This window comes from Sphaeramia orbicularis, chromosome 3 (assembly GCF_902148855.1).
Source record: "Sphaeramia orbicularis chromosome 3, fSphaOr1.1, whole genome shotgun sequence".
NCBI lineage: Eukaryota > Metazoa > Chordata > Actinopteri > Kurtiformes > Apogonidae > Sphaeramia > Sphaeramia orbicularis.
Genome location: NC_043959.1, coordinates 15922681 through 15939237, shown reverse-complemented (window position 1 = coordinate 15939237; position 16557 = coordinate 15922681). Strand labels below are relative to the sequence as shown.

Here is a 16557-nt window from a genome sequence, read left to right as displayed (position 1 = left end):
AAACCACCATTTTCATTTACTCAATTTTTTCAGGAATATGACAGTTATTACAAAATTGCCAACTACAATGAGTTCAGTACTATCCTGAATCGAAATGAAATGATTGTTTCCCTGGTTCCGGTTGATTGATTTTGATTAGTAATAAGAACTGTATTTTTGTATTCCTCACCCATGTCTGCTCATGAGTGAAACTCAGAGACGAATTGTGCACAACCATTCCCTACAAAAAGACACCAAAATGGAGCAAAAACACATTTGTCCACAATGCCACGACTACTGCAACTGGAGAGAGATCAGGCCATTGGCATGCTTCAAGCTGGATGGAGCAGACGGGTCGTAGCCAGGGTGTTTGGAGTCCACCACTCTACTGTTGTACGCACCACTGATTTTTTACACTTTTTTTGTTATTTATTTTTTGGTGGAAATGTAACATGTGCACGTAAACCATACATCCATCCCTGATATTCAGGCCCAATTAATCAATGTTTACCAGCTTGAAGCATGCCAATGGCCCGATCTCTCTCCGGTTGCAGTAGTCATGACATTGTGGACAAATGTGTTTTTGCTCCATTTTGGTGTCTTTTTATAGGGAATGGTTATGCACAATTGAGGAGAGGTCCCAATTCATCTCTGAGTTCCACTCATGAGCAGACATGGGTGAGGAATACAAATATACAGTTCTTATTGCTAATCAAAACCAATCAACTAGAACCAGGAAAACAATCATTTCATTTTGACTCAGAATAGTACTGAACTCATTGTTGTAGTTTGCAATTTTGCGATAACTGTCATATTTCTGAAAAAAAAAAAAAATCGAGAAAATGAAAGTGGTGCATTTCTTTTTTCCTTGAGTGTATATTTAATTAAACTTGATGACTCCATAAAACAGGTTTATCGTTTATTCAGTGACCGATCCAGTCTGTGGATCCATAGGGTTGGTTCCATGGTGGTTCTGGTTCTGAGTGTGTTCTGGTACCAGACTGACCCCTGCTGGTTACAGCCTGGAACATGAATACTAAAACAAAGGCCCAGGAACAGTTGAATATTTCCTTCGTCTGTTTGTCCTTCACATAAACCTACTCCCTAATGCGGTCTTTCTCTGACCCGGTTCGTCTTAGACCTACTTAGACCCTGGTGGGTTGTGTTTCTGACCTCTGCTGGTCCTGGTGTGGGGGTCTCCAGCGCTCTCACAGACCGCCGTCAGGAACTCGTTGACCTGTTTAAGTGACAGTGAGTTGTGCAGCGTTTCCAGAGGGTAGATGGACGGAACCATGGAACAGCCTTCGAATCCTGCAGCAGAAGAAGAACACGTGTCAGGATTTGGTAAAGGAGGAGGAGCCGAAGCCAACACAACCCACCCAACACCATCAAACTGAGCACCGCCGTGATCCTGAGCCACCGCCGCCGTGTCGACGTCAGGCCAAGGTGCACAAACCATGCTGACTGTTACGACAACAAGACACAAACCAAATCAGGTCCAACCTCAGCCCACGACGCCCACTGGACCGTCAGACCACCGAGGACACGCCATCCATCTGTTAGTCCACAACCAAGACGCATGACATCTGTGCAAAGCATCAAACCCAGCCCACCACCGCCACCACTGCGCCCTGGTGGCTTGGCGGGTTCATCTGAAGACGCCACATCAGCAGACAAGCAGAGTCACATGCTGTTAAAGCTCAGCAGGAGGCGCAACATTCAGACTCAGGGTAGGGGGCGCAACAGGAGGAACCTCACTGGACCTCCTACCGTCACCACAAACACACCAAGGTCCCGCATGTACACGCCACGTGGACCAGGACACACCCACGCCTCAGTTTCCCTTCAGTCAAACAACGGTGTCGTTGGTTGTGATAATAAAGGTGGAATATTTCAGGACATCTAGTGGTGAAAATGCAGATCACAACCTGTGGACACGCCCCCATTAGAGGCAGGGCTTGTTTGGACCATAAACCTGATCTATGTCATGAACCAAATGTTAAACAGAAGAAGATCCACCATTAGAACACGATCATTACTGACGTTATTCTAAACATCTTCCATTTCAGATCCACTACACCCACGTTTATGACACTAATATGGACCGGTTCCACCTCGGTTCTGAATTAAACATATGTGTCGGAATTATTTACACTTGTGTAGGTTTAGAGGGTTAAATTTGCCTGGAACTGTTGCCGTGGAAACAAACAGCCCAAACTCCAGCTAGCATTCTGCATCACCATGGTAACAGGCACAACATGCAGAGACATCCAGAGGCAAAGCACGGTGGTCAACCGCAGAACAACCGGGAGCAGTGATTGGAGGAGGCGGGGGGAGGGGGCGGGGCCAGGGGCTGACCGTGAAGGTACTCTAGGGGGCCCTGGCCGGAGATGAGCCAGTTTTTGAAGAGGCGGAGGTGGTAGGAGCACTGGTGGAGGTGGTGGGCCAGCGCTCCGTCCAGAGACAGATGTGGACCCAGGCTGGGGTCGGTGGAGAAACGCTGCAACAACTGGGCCACATCGTGGTCCTCCAAAGGCTCTGAGAAAGGACAGGGACGGATGGGAGGGACAGGATGGACAGGAAGGACGGTGAAGGACAGGAGATTGTGAAGGACAGGACGGACAGCAGATGGTGAAGGACAAGAGATGGTGAAGGACAGAAGATGGTGAAGGACAGGATGGACAGCAGATGGTGAGGGACAGGAGATGGTGAGGGACAGGAGATGGTGAAGGACAGGGACGGATGGGAGGGACAGGACAGACGGGAAGGATGGTGAAGGGCAGGAGATGGTGAAAAACAAGACAGACAGAAGATGATGAAGGACAGGACGGACAGGAGATGGTGAAGGACAGGAGATGGTGAAGGACAGGAGATGGGGAGGGACAAGAGGGACAGAGGATGGTGAAGGACAGGAGATCATGAAGGACAGGGATGACAGGAGATGGTGAAGGACAGGAGATGGTGAGGGACAGGAGATGGTGAGGGACAGGAGGGATGAGAGATGGTGAAAGACAGAAGGGATGAGAGATGGTGAAGGACAGAGGATGATGGACAGGAAATGGTGAGGGACAGGAGATAATGAAGGACAGGAGGGAAAGGAAGAGAGCAGGCCAGACAACAGGGGCAGGAGGGGGAGGAGCATGAGTAGAGGACAGACAGGTCTGTCCTCTACATTTCCAATGAAGCAGAGAAAGCAGAGGAGCAGGACGGAGACAACAACCAGCAAAGAAGCTGAGGGTGAGGATGTCACAAAAGACAACAAACCTACACACACACACACAAAAAACGCTGTCATGGACAGACCTCACATACGACATTGCATTAGTCTGGACATTCTTCAACCTGATTGTATGAAGAACCAGTGTTTGAACCACAACACTGACGGACACGTGTTAAAATCAACGTCCACACAGAAGCCTCTGATTGGTTAGACTCTACGTCCACACAGAAGCCTCTGATTGGTCCACTCTGGCCCTACCTGCTGCCGTCCACCACAGAGGACGCGCTGCCGCTACAGCTGACGTATCATCACGAGTTCCTGCACAACAAACACATCAACACACATGTAGCTCTGATTGGACCACAGACGTCAAGTGACCACTGACCCATTTAACAAAGACATATTTACTAGTTTTAGTTTCCTGTTTCATTTTCTAGTTTATGTTTTAGTTTGTGGGTTTGATTTGTTGAATGAGTTTTTGTTCATTTGAACCTTTTCGTGGTTTTATCAGTAGATCAGTGACTAATAGAAGCTAAAACACATCAGATGAATAATCTGTTGCTTTCACGATCTTCATTCTTGGTTGTTTTTCCTTCAACCACAGTGGATTATACTGTTTTTCTGGTTTCACTCCCTTCAGTTGTTTTAGTTTCTAGTTTCTGTTCCAAAACTTGTAAAAATGTACCAAATATTCTATACTTTTATTTGTAGATTCTATGTAACAGCAGGCTTGTGATTGTGGTCATTTAACAGACACTACTGATTCTGTTTCCATGGCGACGTGGCTCTGGACCTCAGCTCTTTGACGTTAAAGTTCTGCTGATTGTGTTTGTTCAACCTCTGAGGTCCAAGATTCACCAGATCCACAAACACAAACCAAGGCCATCCAGGTCCAAACAGTCACCGCTCTGACCACGTCTTCAGTCCAAACCCACAGAACTCACATCTGAACCCAGTCCAGCAAACCAGGTCCACCTTTACCAGGTCCACCTTCAACACATGGAACCGTAAAGACCAGGTGAATGTCAGTTCCTGAAGTTGGTCCCTGGCGTTGGATCAGAACTTCATAGATGATCATTCAGGACTAGACTGAGATGTTACATTTGGACCAAACACCCATCAAACAGCTTTTTAAAGTGTGTAATGAGTGGAATCAAACTAATATGATCCAAGTTTATAAGATGATTTATATTTGAATAAACTGTAGCGATGAGGTCATACTGAACCCATGTATGTGTCACCGTCAACATCTGGTTCTTTCAATCATTTCTCTTTACTGATTTAGTTTCAGTATCTACCGCCTTAAATGAATGATCCGTAGTGTTTAAAAAAAACGACCCAAGACAAACTGCAAACATTCACAACCACAAGAGGATTTTACAACCAATCATCGACCGAAAACATTTACTTCAACAAGTCAGTCAGACGTTGACATTTATCCACCTGATGAGAGAAAAAACATGAAACAGGTGATGGATTCAAAGAAAACGGGTGGATGTACAGGTGGGTGTAGAGGTGGGTGTACAGGTGGATGTAGGGGTGGATGTCGGTGTGAATGTATGGGTGGGTGTAGAGGTGGATGTACAGGTGAATGTAGGGGTGGGTGTACAGGTGAAAGTAGGGGTGGGTGTACAGGTGGATGTAGGGGTGGATGTGCAGGTAGGGTTGTATGTACAGGTGGGTGTAGAGGTGGCTGTAGGGTTGGATGTACAGGTGGGTATACAGGTGGGTGTAGAGGTGGATGTACAGGTGAGTATACAAGTGGATGTACAGGTGGGTGGAGAGGTGGATGTAATGGTGGGTATAGAGGTGGGTGTACAGGTGGGTGTACAGGTGAGTATACAGGTGGGTGTAGACGTGGGTGTACAGGTGAGTGTACAGGTGGGTGTAGAGGTGGGTGCACAGGTGAATGTACAGGTGAGGATACAGGTGGGTGTAGAGGCAGGTCTACAGGTGGATGTAGAGGCGGGTGTACAGGTGGGTGTAGAGGCAGGTCTACAGGTGGATGTAGAGGCGGGTGTACAGGTGGATGTAGGGGTGGGTGTACAGGTGGGTGTAATGGTGAATGTACAGGTGGGTGTAGAGGCGGGTGTACAGGTGAGAGTCCAGGTGGATGTACAGGTGGGTGTTTCATCTGTCCACTGGACTACATACAGCGTTGATCCTTTCACAGACAGTGCACATGTTCAACAGGGTTCCCATCCTCCAGTCAAAGCCTCCAACCTCAGCTCTGTGACCTCCACCTCTGACCACGCACGAGGACAGAGCTTAGACATGTTATACTTATTATACACCCAAAGTCCCCGCTACAGTCCACATGAGACAGCTGTGGTCCACAACAATCCACGCCGACCCATTATGGACCAGTATGATCCACAACAATCCACAATGAGCAACTATGATTTAAAACCACCCACTATGACTCACTATGATCCACAGTGACCCACTATGGTCCACTACGATCCACGATGACCCACTATGGTCCATTATGATTTAGTAGGACCGTCTATAGACCATTATGATCCACTATGACCCACTATAGACCACTATGATCCACTATAGACCCACTATGACCCACTATAGACCACTATGATCTACTATAGACCACTATGACCCACTATGGCCCACTATAGACCACTATGAAACACCAAATACTGACTCATACGACTCTGTATGTAATTGTCCATATATGATCAATCACAGACCCTGTATGACGGTGAATCGGTTCTTGTGCTCCATAACTGGATGACTCCTTAACATAATCACAGATTCAGATTCAGATGCTGAAGTAAAAGTGACGCCACATGAAACATAAAGACACAAACACAGACTTCGATTAGATGTGGAACAAATGTGAATAAATGTGACGTTTAAGGGAAAACAACTGTGAACATGTGACATGGAAGCCACACCCTTAAAGCTTCCTCTGGTTGGCTCTTATGTTCGTCACACTCCGCCTACACAGGTCAGGTTCTAGGGTCAGACGGGTTCTAAGATCCTGTGTCTACAGCTCAATGACCAGTGGGAACCCTGGTTAGAAACAGAATGTCAGGTAGTGTTAGAAAAGTAAGAGTCCAAAGCCGATGGGGAGACAAAAATTAAATCATTAGAGAAAAAGGAAATCTGGAATGCTGAAGGGCCATGTGAAAAACCCAAGGTCAAAAAACAAAAGATTGAAAACATGCAAGACAAAGGGAGGTGGAGTGGAAATATACTTGAAAGAAGCAGACGTACCATTAGTCGGATGCTTTGCAAACGACACAGAAAATCGTTTTACTGCCGGCATAGACAACAACTCTGAGGAAATAAAACACAAGTGACTAGTGTTACCATGAGCCACAGTCAGGGTGTGTCAACATGATCAGATCAGTGAGTCCTGTGCTGACGCTCAGGGTTAAACAGTGGAGGCGTGGCCATGGGTGGGCGTCTCCAGGTGACCATGGATGGATGGACTCGGGGGGCGGGGCGTTCTCAACCACAACGTGCAATGACCAGATGGACGTCGCTCGCACTAAACACACTCTAAACCCTGACGTCTGAGCTCCGCACACGCACAGTCAGCAGATATCCACTGGGCGCGCTCAGATCGTGCGATGGCGGCATGACACTCACACATGAGCATGCACTTTCTGGACCCACAGAGTCAATCAGGACTCAGAACACCTCAGTGGATTCTGGGAATGACATGGAACAAGATGGATGACAAACAATGAGCAGGAGGATGGAGCCCAGGTCTGTGACGCCACGCTGACCCCTGGTGAACGCCGTGTTGAACTGCGCCCACACGATAAGTCCTGGAACCAGTGGAGTTAAAGGGGCGGGGTTTCCTCAGTGCGGTTTAGTGTGTAGGACCTGTAGGAGCAGAACATGGATGCACTGGACCGGATACAGGAACCAGCAACAGGTTGATTCAAATAAAAGACTGCATCCGTTTATGTTCTGTCCTCAGTCGGTGTCCAGGACATGGAATTAGCAGCCGCAGTAAGTTTCAGGATTTAAACACATTTGTTTCTTATGTAGAATTGGTTATGTTTAGTTTGCCAGTTAATGTATAATAATCTCACTTTGATTTTTTTGAACTAACTGCATGTATTTTGCCTAATGTTGGTTTTGTTTGTCAGTTATGTAAAAATAAACCTGGAAACTTCCATCTAACCTGTTCAACCTGTTCCTTCAACATCACACTTTATTTTATTTACTTCGGTTTCATATTTAATATCTGATTCCAAAGCTTCAAACACAGATGGAGTCATTTACTCCTCCATTGTTTCTTCTGTGTTCTATTGTTACACTAAGACCATTTAATCATTAATCACTGTGATTTGTGTGTAGATTTAAGTATAATTCAATCCTATGTCTGTCCAACTATAAAACCTACAGAAGCAGAATTGTAGTTTGTATTCAGAATATTTTGGAGTGTTTATCAGTTTGAATCTGAACTGATGTTAAAACACTGAAGTACAACTGACGCTTTAACTCCTGTTACAGACTATCTAAGCCTTCAAACGTCTGACACATAAAGCAGAGAAACACTCAATACACAACTGATCTAAATCTAAAGACCAGTTAAAAATGGCATGAATTTACATTTTGCACTGTTGGATCTTCAGAAGGTTCTTAGAGTTTCAAAATGCACAAAGAAGAAACGGAAGTGAGACAAAAAAATTGAGGCTGTTAATCAGAATTTTGAGACCACAGCCTTTAAAAGACTAAATCTGTGCAAAAATGTGGATTCAATGGGATTCATCCACAAACTTAAACTCTGCATATGATCGTTTGACGCATAAATCCAAGATTCATCAATATTTTTTTTCCCCAAATTTGTTCTTACTCTGAACAAATTTAGAACTGCCTCAGACCATGAATACACACAAATGAAGAAGAATGAACTGACTTAGAAAATGCAAATGCATACTTTTAAGTACATGCCGAGAATACAAAACCACAGTCATTAAGAAGAGATTTAGCATCTTTTTAAATCATTAATTTACTAAAATATTCGACAAATATATTAAACAACCATGAAATTGACACATGTTCCCCCACATCACTGTGACAATTCACATTTTTAATGATAACAACGGTCCTAGTTTACAAAGGAAGGATGTGAAAGTACATTTGGAAATGTAGACCTGACAGTTTTGGTTTTCATTTCATTGTTTTGGCCTCTAGTGATCATCCACTCCCAACAGTTTCTTGTGCCTGGGTCACAGTGAACATCTCCGGGAATACTACGTTGACACCCTCAGTTACTGTGGTCCAAGCATCTTTTTTTTTTTTTTTTTTAACCATCATCACCCCTGAGGAGACACTTTTGTAAACTCTTCCTTTTCTGGTTCCACCTCAGACTCAGTTGTTTCCATTTCTGTGGTTGTAAAGTTCTTTTGTTTTTTGGTGCCATCACTTCAACCAAACTGTGAAATGTTCGACTTCTCTCCTCACTGAACCACTTCCTTCATTCAAAAATCTACTCTAGCCAAGCGACTTCCTTATATGGAGAAAAGGGGGCGTGGCAGTATGCTAATCACATACTAATCACAAATTGTGAGCACGTGCCTGTCAATGTACAATGATTCTGATCCACACACATGATTAAGGTGGTCAGAACTAAAGTGGGCGGTGCACAGGTGTCATGAACCCTATGTTGGTTTTATGTTTGTACTTATTTTATGGACAAAGTCAGAACATTTCCAACGCACATAGTAGTGAATGAAGCCCACTGAATCCACATTTTTGCAGATTTTGTCTTTTAAAGGCTGTAGTCTTAAACTTTTGATGTGCTGATGAACAGACTATTTCAGTTTCATTGTTGTTTTCAATAAATTGCTTACTCACTTTTTTTGTTTCACTCCCTTTTCTTCATTTTTTTAGCACTCTGAAACTCTACTTAGAACCTTCTTATGATCCAACAGTGAAAAATGTAAATTCATGCAATTTTTCAACTGGTCTTAAAATTTTGATCAGGAGTGTATAAGTGTTTATCTCCTGTAAGTGAATACTAATGACCACACTGGAAAACAAAACCACCACCACCCCCACAACCACAACTACCCCAACTACCCCCAAAACCTCAACTAACCACCCCCACCGCCCAAGACAACCCCCACCACCCGACCACTCAGACTACCCCCACAACCGCAACCACCCGTCCACTCCAGTTACCCCTACAACCCCAACTACCCCCACAACCCTCACTCCGCTGACCGTGACTACCACCATTACCCCATCAATGCTGACCGCCCTGACAACCTTGACTACCTCGCCAATCTCGACTACCCCAATCACCCCGACCACCCCCACTATCCTGACTACCCCACTGACTGTGACGAGCCCCACTACCCCACCCACCCCAGACTACTCCACCAACCTCAACTACACTGACCACCCTGACAACACTGCCTACCTTGACCACACAGACTACCCCAACTACCCTGACAATCCCAACCACCCCCACTACTCAGCCAATCTTGACTAACCCCACCAACCTCGACTACGCCGACCATGCTGACAACTCCACTTATCTTGACTACCCCTGCCAACAGCGACCACCCTGACAACCCCGCCTACCTTGATTACAGACTACCCCAACCACCCCACCAGCCTCGACTACCCTGACCACCCGGGCTACCCCGACCATCCCCATCACCCCAACTACTCAGCCAACCTCAACTAACCCCACTATCCCGCCAACATCAACTTCCTCGAGTACACTGACAACCCCGCCCACCTTGACTACCTCTGCCAATGCCAACCACCCTGACAACCCCACCTACCCCACCAACCTCAACTACACTGACTACCACAACCACCCCAACTACCCTGCCAATCTCAACTACTCCACCCACCATGACTACCCCCCACCCCGCCCCACCTCAACAACCCCACCTAGACTACCATGCCAACCCCGCCAACATTGACTACCCCACCCACCTCCACTACTCCAACAACCCTGACTACCTTGACTATCCCAGCTACCCTGATAACCCTGACTGCCCCAAAAGCCCCACCCTTTAACATGTGCTTCACAGATCTGGTTGATGGGACGCAATGAACCATGTCATAGAAAACACATGGAGGTCACGGTCATGGGGTGGGGTGGGGGGTGTCACAAAAACACACAATGACATGTAGCTTCATCCATGCAGAGTCTGTTCCGGATTCATCAAACCGTCTACAACTGTTCACACTCACATGGATATCTGCAAAAACGAACACTGGGATCAGTTCTGGACATGAAACCGACGCTCATCCTCAAACGAGTTTAATGGAAATGGACCAAACAAGCTCTTTTGTGCATCCGTTAAATGTGTCCTGGTTAATGTATATAATTATATAGGGGGCGCCATTCACAGCAGACTCAGAGCAAGAGCCAAGTGTCTGAGATTTTATTTTTAACACCTGACAAATGCGATGTAATGACTGGAGAGTCAATAATGGGTTATTTAAGAGACTAAATGAGAACTGTCTGATTCCTGCTTCTAATGTTCTACACTGCATGGACAAAAGTATTGGGACACAATTAATACCATAAATACCAATGCCATGATATAACTTCAGTTTGTTATAAATATCATTGGGTCAGTTTTGTTTATGATGTCACTGAAAATCCAAAATACTTCAGACATTTTTTTTTCTCATTTATTTTATTTAACATTGCACATTTTAGTTTTTGTTATTCTAATTGTTTTATATGTTCTAAACTCAACATTTCTGAAATATTTGTCATGTTCTGCCCATAACTGATATGTTCTGTAACTGGATTCCTCAACTCTGTCTCATGGATCTGACCTGTGCCGTGACAGTTATTGAACATGATTATCATGATAATATCACAAGCCAACAGGAGGTGGACGTCTGACAACTTGGAGGTCTGAGGTGTCCACATACTTTTGGCCATATAGTTTATGTTCTGCTTAATCATTATAATCATTTGTGAATAAAACAATTTATTTAATGATATTACTTTCATTCCAGGGTTTTCTAACATTTTTTGACAAAACAATTAGAATCAGGGAAAACAATTAACAGATTAACTGATGCTGAAAACTTTTGGAGTTTTAAGAAGAGCAGATTTGTGCTGGTTTGGTTTCATGCTTGGTTCAGGGTTAGTGTTTGTTTTTTTGTGTGGTCGTGTGCGCAGACATTTGGTGGAATGATGGGTTTTTCTGATAATAAAGGCTTAAATATCCATATGAGTGTGAACTGGGCTCAGCTCATGGATACGATGGGTGAAAACATACTAACACTACTGCGAACAGCCTGTGTTTTTATCCTAAACCCTCATTAAACTGGGCCCGGGGACCAGAACAGAACCATCGTCTGGTCCAGATGTTGTAGACCTGATGGACAGACCCAGATGTTCTGGTGAACACACTCAGACATGACCGCTATCTGTGGAACATGTATGAACATACGTGATGGTTATTCTGTCTGTTCCCCACTGTCTAGGCCTGCGCTCAGTCATTACCCATGATCCTTCAGCTCCCCTCAGACTTCACACACACTGAGCGTCTCACACACGTACCGTCTTTGTAGGACAGACTGCTGCTGGAGAATTTTTTTCGATGTGCGCGTGCGTAGTCCTGCAGGTTGGGGGCACTAGAGGACCCACCTAGGACAGTGGTGCTGAAGAGGCCGGCGCACTGAGAGCCTGCGAGGGGGGCGGGGTTTGTTAGTCACCATTACATGACATGCAGTTACTCTACAAACTGTCCACAGAAGAAGAAGAAAAAGAGACAGAGCCAGAGGAAGCCATGCAGTCAGGGTTGGACTTCAACATAGACAATAAGCAATTGAAAAAAAAAAAAAGATATTCTACTCAGGTCCATAAACCGACGACGACTTTACCAGGAAGTATCTGGTTGAACTTAGACTCAGAGTTTGGTTGAACTTAGACTTGGAGTCTGGTTGAACCCATTGTCTGTTTACGTGTTGATGTTGAATCTGTTGGTTCTGGTACTGCTTTCTAACACCAATAACCATCTGTGGATCATATCAGGGATTTGACTCTACACAGAGGTCAGTGTTTGCTTTTGCATGGATTTAACTAATGTCCAAAAACAACAGACTCAACACAAACATGTGCACTGAACCTTTAACTCATCTTGTTTACTTTGATAATACTGGTTTTTGAGTAATAAACCTGTATAATAACGGTAATAAACCTGAATAATAACGGTAATAAATATGTATAATAATGGTAATAAACCTGTACAATAACGGAAATAAACCAGTACAATAACAGTAATAAACCTGTATAATAACAGTCACGTGTCCAGTATAATCCATAATAAATGTAAATTCAGTTCAAATGCTGCTTGTCTATATTTTCACAAATAAAGTCTATGGTTAAAATGTCAAATATGTGAATTAATGATCGAATGGGTTTGAGTCCAAAGGAAAACACTATCTGTTCATTACAATACATTCACTTTACAGGTTCTTTTTACTGGAAAATTTACAAATCTACTGGATAAATGGACATAAACCAGTATATATGTGGAATAAACACTATTATATACATCAAAAACATCAGATAAACAGCACTTTGGTCATTTGGTTTAAATTCATCTGATTAAAGGATGGAAGATTTAACACATTTAATCTGAGGAAGATCATTTATAAAACACTGTAGATCAGTGTTATTCATGTTGGGTTTTTGTTGTATTGAATTCATGGTTAAAACCTCAAAATAAAGGCTATTGATTTGGAAAACTGCTGTATTCAGAATGATTCAAAAACAATGAAAGCTTTAAAAATATCTGTAAAGGTCAACACTGACAACAAAACTTCCTAATCTTCTGAGGCCATTATATCAGAAGAACTAATAGAAACACCCGAAATACATCAATGAAAACTATAAGAAGGACAGGGTCAGAAACGGTTCATCAATAATCAAATGCATGTCACTTTAACTGTAGTGGATCTAATGTTCATGTCTAGTCTCAAAATTCAACCTTTATCTTTGTTTTTTTTTTTTTACCGCAGCGAAGATCCAAACCATGAAAATACACTGATCTAAAGTCAGCCGCTGCTCCTGACATTTCAGACAGTTACCATGGCAACGGGTCCTGATGACACCTACCTAATCCACTCTGCTTCATCTCAGGAGACTGACGGGAGCAGAACGAGAAGAGGCGGTAGCTGCCCACTTTAGACGATGACGTCTCCGACAAAACCTGGAGGAAAAAAAAACACAGAAATAAGACTGAACCGACAGAGGAAACAAATGCGATAAATGAGATAGAACACAGGACACGCCCACACGTTATAAACCAAAGTCAGATGAGCTGATGGACACCACATGTTCAACAGACATGACTATGAGGAGAAAAGCATCAAATGTCACAGATGTCAAATGAAAACTACACTGATGGCTTATGAGGTGATTGAATGGATTAAACAAACATTTATTAATAATAGAACACAAGCCTTCAGCAGACGCAGAAAGAGACAGAAACGAACAAACAACAGGTTCAGCAGCAGATTTATGTCAAAATCAGTCACCGTTCAACACGACAGACGAGTGGAGGAACAAACAAAACCAGGGCACAGTCACAGGCTGAATTTAACCAGGATTTAGTAGATGTATAAAGATTGACACTGACCCTAACTCTGACCCTCACACTGACCCTGACTCTAACACTAACCCTAACTCTAACACTGACCCTAACCCTAAAACTGACCCTAACACTGACCCTAACTCTACCTCTAACACTGACCCCAACTCTAACCCTAACACTGACCCCAACTCTGACCCTACCTCAAACACTGACCCTAGCTCTAACTCTAACACTGACCCTAACCCTAACATTGACCCAAACACTGTCCCTAACACTGACCCCAGCTTCACTTGTTAATGATTGACTGGTGTCCAGTACCTGGTTGCAGTTGCTAACATAGGATTGGACAGCAGATCTTTTAGGGAGGGGCTTAGCAAAACATCAATGATTAGATTCATACAGTAATGACATAAAGTTACAGAGTTGACGATGATGTCATTAATCGCGGTCCTCCTTCATCCGTAAGCTCCTGCAGGTTAAACCGAACCCGCTCATGGGTCATCTGTACAAACAGATCAAGGTGGTCCTCTGTAAACCCTCACCTCCATGGACCCGGTCTTGTGGTTCCGAATCAGCGGAGACCTCCTCTGAATGGTGATTGGCTCCGACAGTGGCACGGCCCGATCCGTCTCGTCCCGTGACAGGTCCTCCAGGCTGCCAGGGTCGGTCTGCTTCTGCCCATTCTGACCAATCACAGAGGAACAGGATGAAGGAGGTGACACAGGAGGTGATAGGGGAGGTGACAGGGGAGGTGATAGGGGAGGTGATAGGGGAGGTGACACAGGAGGTGAGAGGGAAGGCAACAGGGGAGGTGATACTGGAGGTGGTACAGGAGGTGATAGGAAATGTGATAGGGGAGGTGATAGGGGAGGTGAGAGGGGGAGGTGATACAGGAGGTGGCACGAGTTGATAGTGGGAGGTGATAAAGGAGGTGATGGGGAGGTGATGCAGGAGGGGACACAGGAGGTGATAGGGGCGGTGATACTGGAGGTGATAGGGTGAGGTGATATGGACAGGTGATACTGGAGATGATAGACGAGGTTCTCTGAGTGGAGAACGCTGTGAAGGAACCAGGATGTGGTGGTACCTGCTGGGCAACCTCCGCCGATGCAGGCCTGAAGCCAAACCCCATGGGGGCGTTCTCCTCCTCTTCCACCCCCTTCACCCCCGGACTGAAGTGGAGCTCCACATGGAAACGCTCCTCAGACGACAGCTCCTGGAGGAGACACAGGACGTCCCAGCACCCCAGACACATTTATGAACATCAGAAACATGTCGTTCCTTCTGCGCTGCTCCCAGGTCAACCACCCCACTGACCCTATAAAAGTGTCCATCTGTCTGTCTGACCTTGTTGTTGTCTTCATACAACATGATGACAATCTGAGTCATGTAGTTGAGTTCGGACACAGCGCTGAGATAATCCATGGCCCGTTTCCACTGCTGGTCCTTCTCCTCCTGAACACACAAACGACACACTCACACCGGTTCTTCACAAACACAACTGCAGATTCAAATCACAAACCTGGAAGGGATTTACAACTTTAGTCTGATTTTACAACATCCATTTTTCATCTTAAATTGAGGGATTCTGAAACTTTAGCTTTAAACGAGAGTTCTGATAAACTGCAGATACAGACGGGTCTGTTCTGTCCTGTATGAACTGCACAAACTGAGTGGACTGAACGGACTGAGTGGGTGGTGCTGGGTGGAGGTACTCACGTCCAATAGTCCACCATAGCGGAAGATGCTGAGCAGAGAGTGGACATGACTCTCACTGGTGAAATACAAGCGAGTCCTGACATGACGACCTGGAGACATCACTCCACGAGAATATCTGCAACAGAACAGGATTCATCACAGGAAGTGAAACAGAAAAAAAACATCAATGGTTACCCCGGGAACGCTGAAGTAGACCAACACAGGCTCATCCGTCAGACTCATCACATCACAGTAGGTTTAGAAACTTGGGGGGGGGGGGGCAGGTAGTCAATGATAAGGTGAGTGGAGCTCCCTGTCCCTTTCTCACAGCTTTATCTACAGAGCTCTATAATGCACCACGTCCTTGTTATATTTGTTCGTCTCCACAAGACCCGCCCCCTCTCTACTGTTGATTGGCTAGTGGCCGTACTGGGCTTTATGCACAGCCCCACTACTTCCTGAACTTAAGGCAGCTCCTTTATTTCCTGTCTTTCATTATCGGACACACTGGTTAATCCAGGTGTATCTGACCACAGTACCACAACAAGAAATATCAGGAACATCTGGATTAATCAGTGTGATACTGTACTGGCTCTGACCTTTTTGCATGCATGATATATATCCTGCATCTCCCACCCCACCCCTTGGTGCTGGAATACTATCACCCCTGCATGTAGACTACAGAGGTAAACCACCCCCTACTGGCCTCACATGTACACTACAGCAGTAGTGTACAGCTCTGTATATACAGGGTGTCCCATAAGTCTCCATACATAGGAGACATAATACATTCCACTCATATATGGTTCTAACATGTATTTCTTTATATTTCTTCTTTATAGTTCTTCAGCAGTGGAGGACACGTATTGAAATGTGTTCCTGACAAAATGGCAGTCATATAGAGCATATTATATAAATAAAAATGGTTTATGTCAAGAAATGTTTATTTTTCCTATGTATGGAGACTTATGGGACACCCTGTAGATTTAAATAAATACACACACACACACACACACACACACACATCACTGACTGCACTCTGCTGCTGTCTGCCCCACCCCCTTCCACCCCTCAGCCAATACAGGCATCTACCCTAAT

At 44.8% G+C, this 16557-nt stretch overlaps 1 protein-coding gene across 1 annotated transcript in view; it reads right to left on the bottom strand.

The window, feature by feature from the left end:
* ppip5k1a (diphosphoinositol pentakisphosphate kinase 1a) overlaps positions 1 to 16557 on the bottom strand; it is a 41938-nt gene that overhangs the window by 10265 nt on the left and 15116 nt on the right. Inside the window, 10 exon segments of the mRNA XM_030122526.1 lie at positions 1153 to 1290; positions 2338 to 2517; positions 3458 to 3517; positions 6434 to 6496; positions 11724 to 11849; positions 13284 to 13377; positions 14304 to 14444; positions 14849 to 14977; positions 15109 to 15216; positions 15481 to 15595. Of these exon segments, the coding sequence (XP_029978386.1) occupies positions 1153 to 1290; positions 2338 to 2517; positions 3458 to 3517; positions 6434 to 6496; positions 11724 to 11849; positions 13284 to 13377; positions 14304 to 14444; positions 14849 to 14977; positions 15109 to 15216; positions 15481 to 15595 (1154 nt within the window).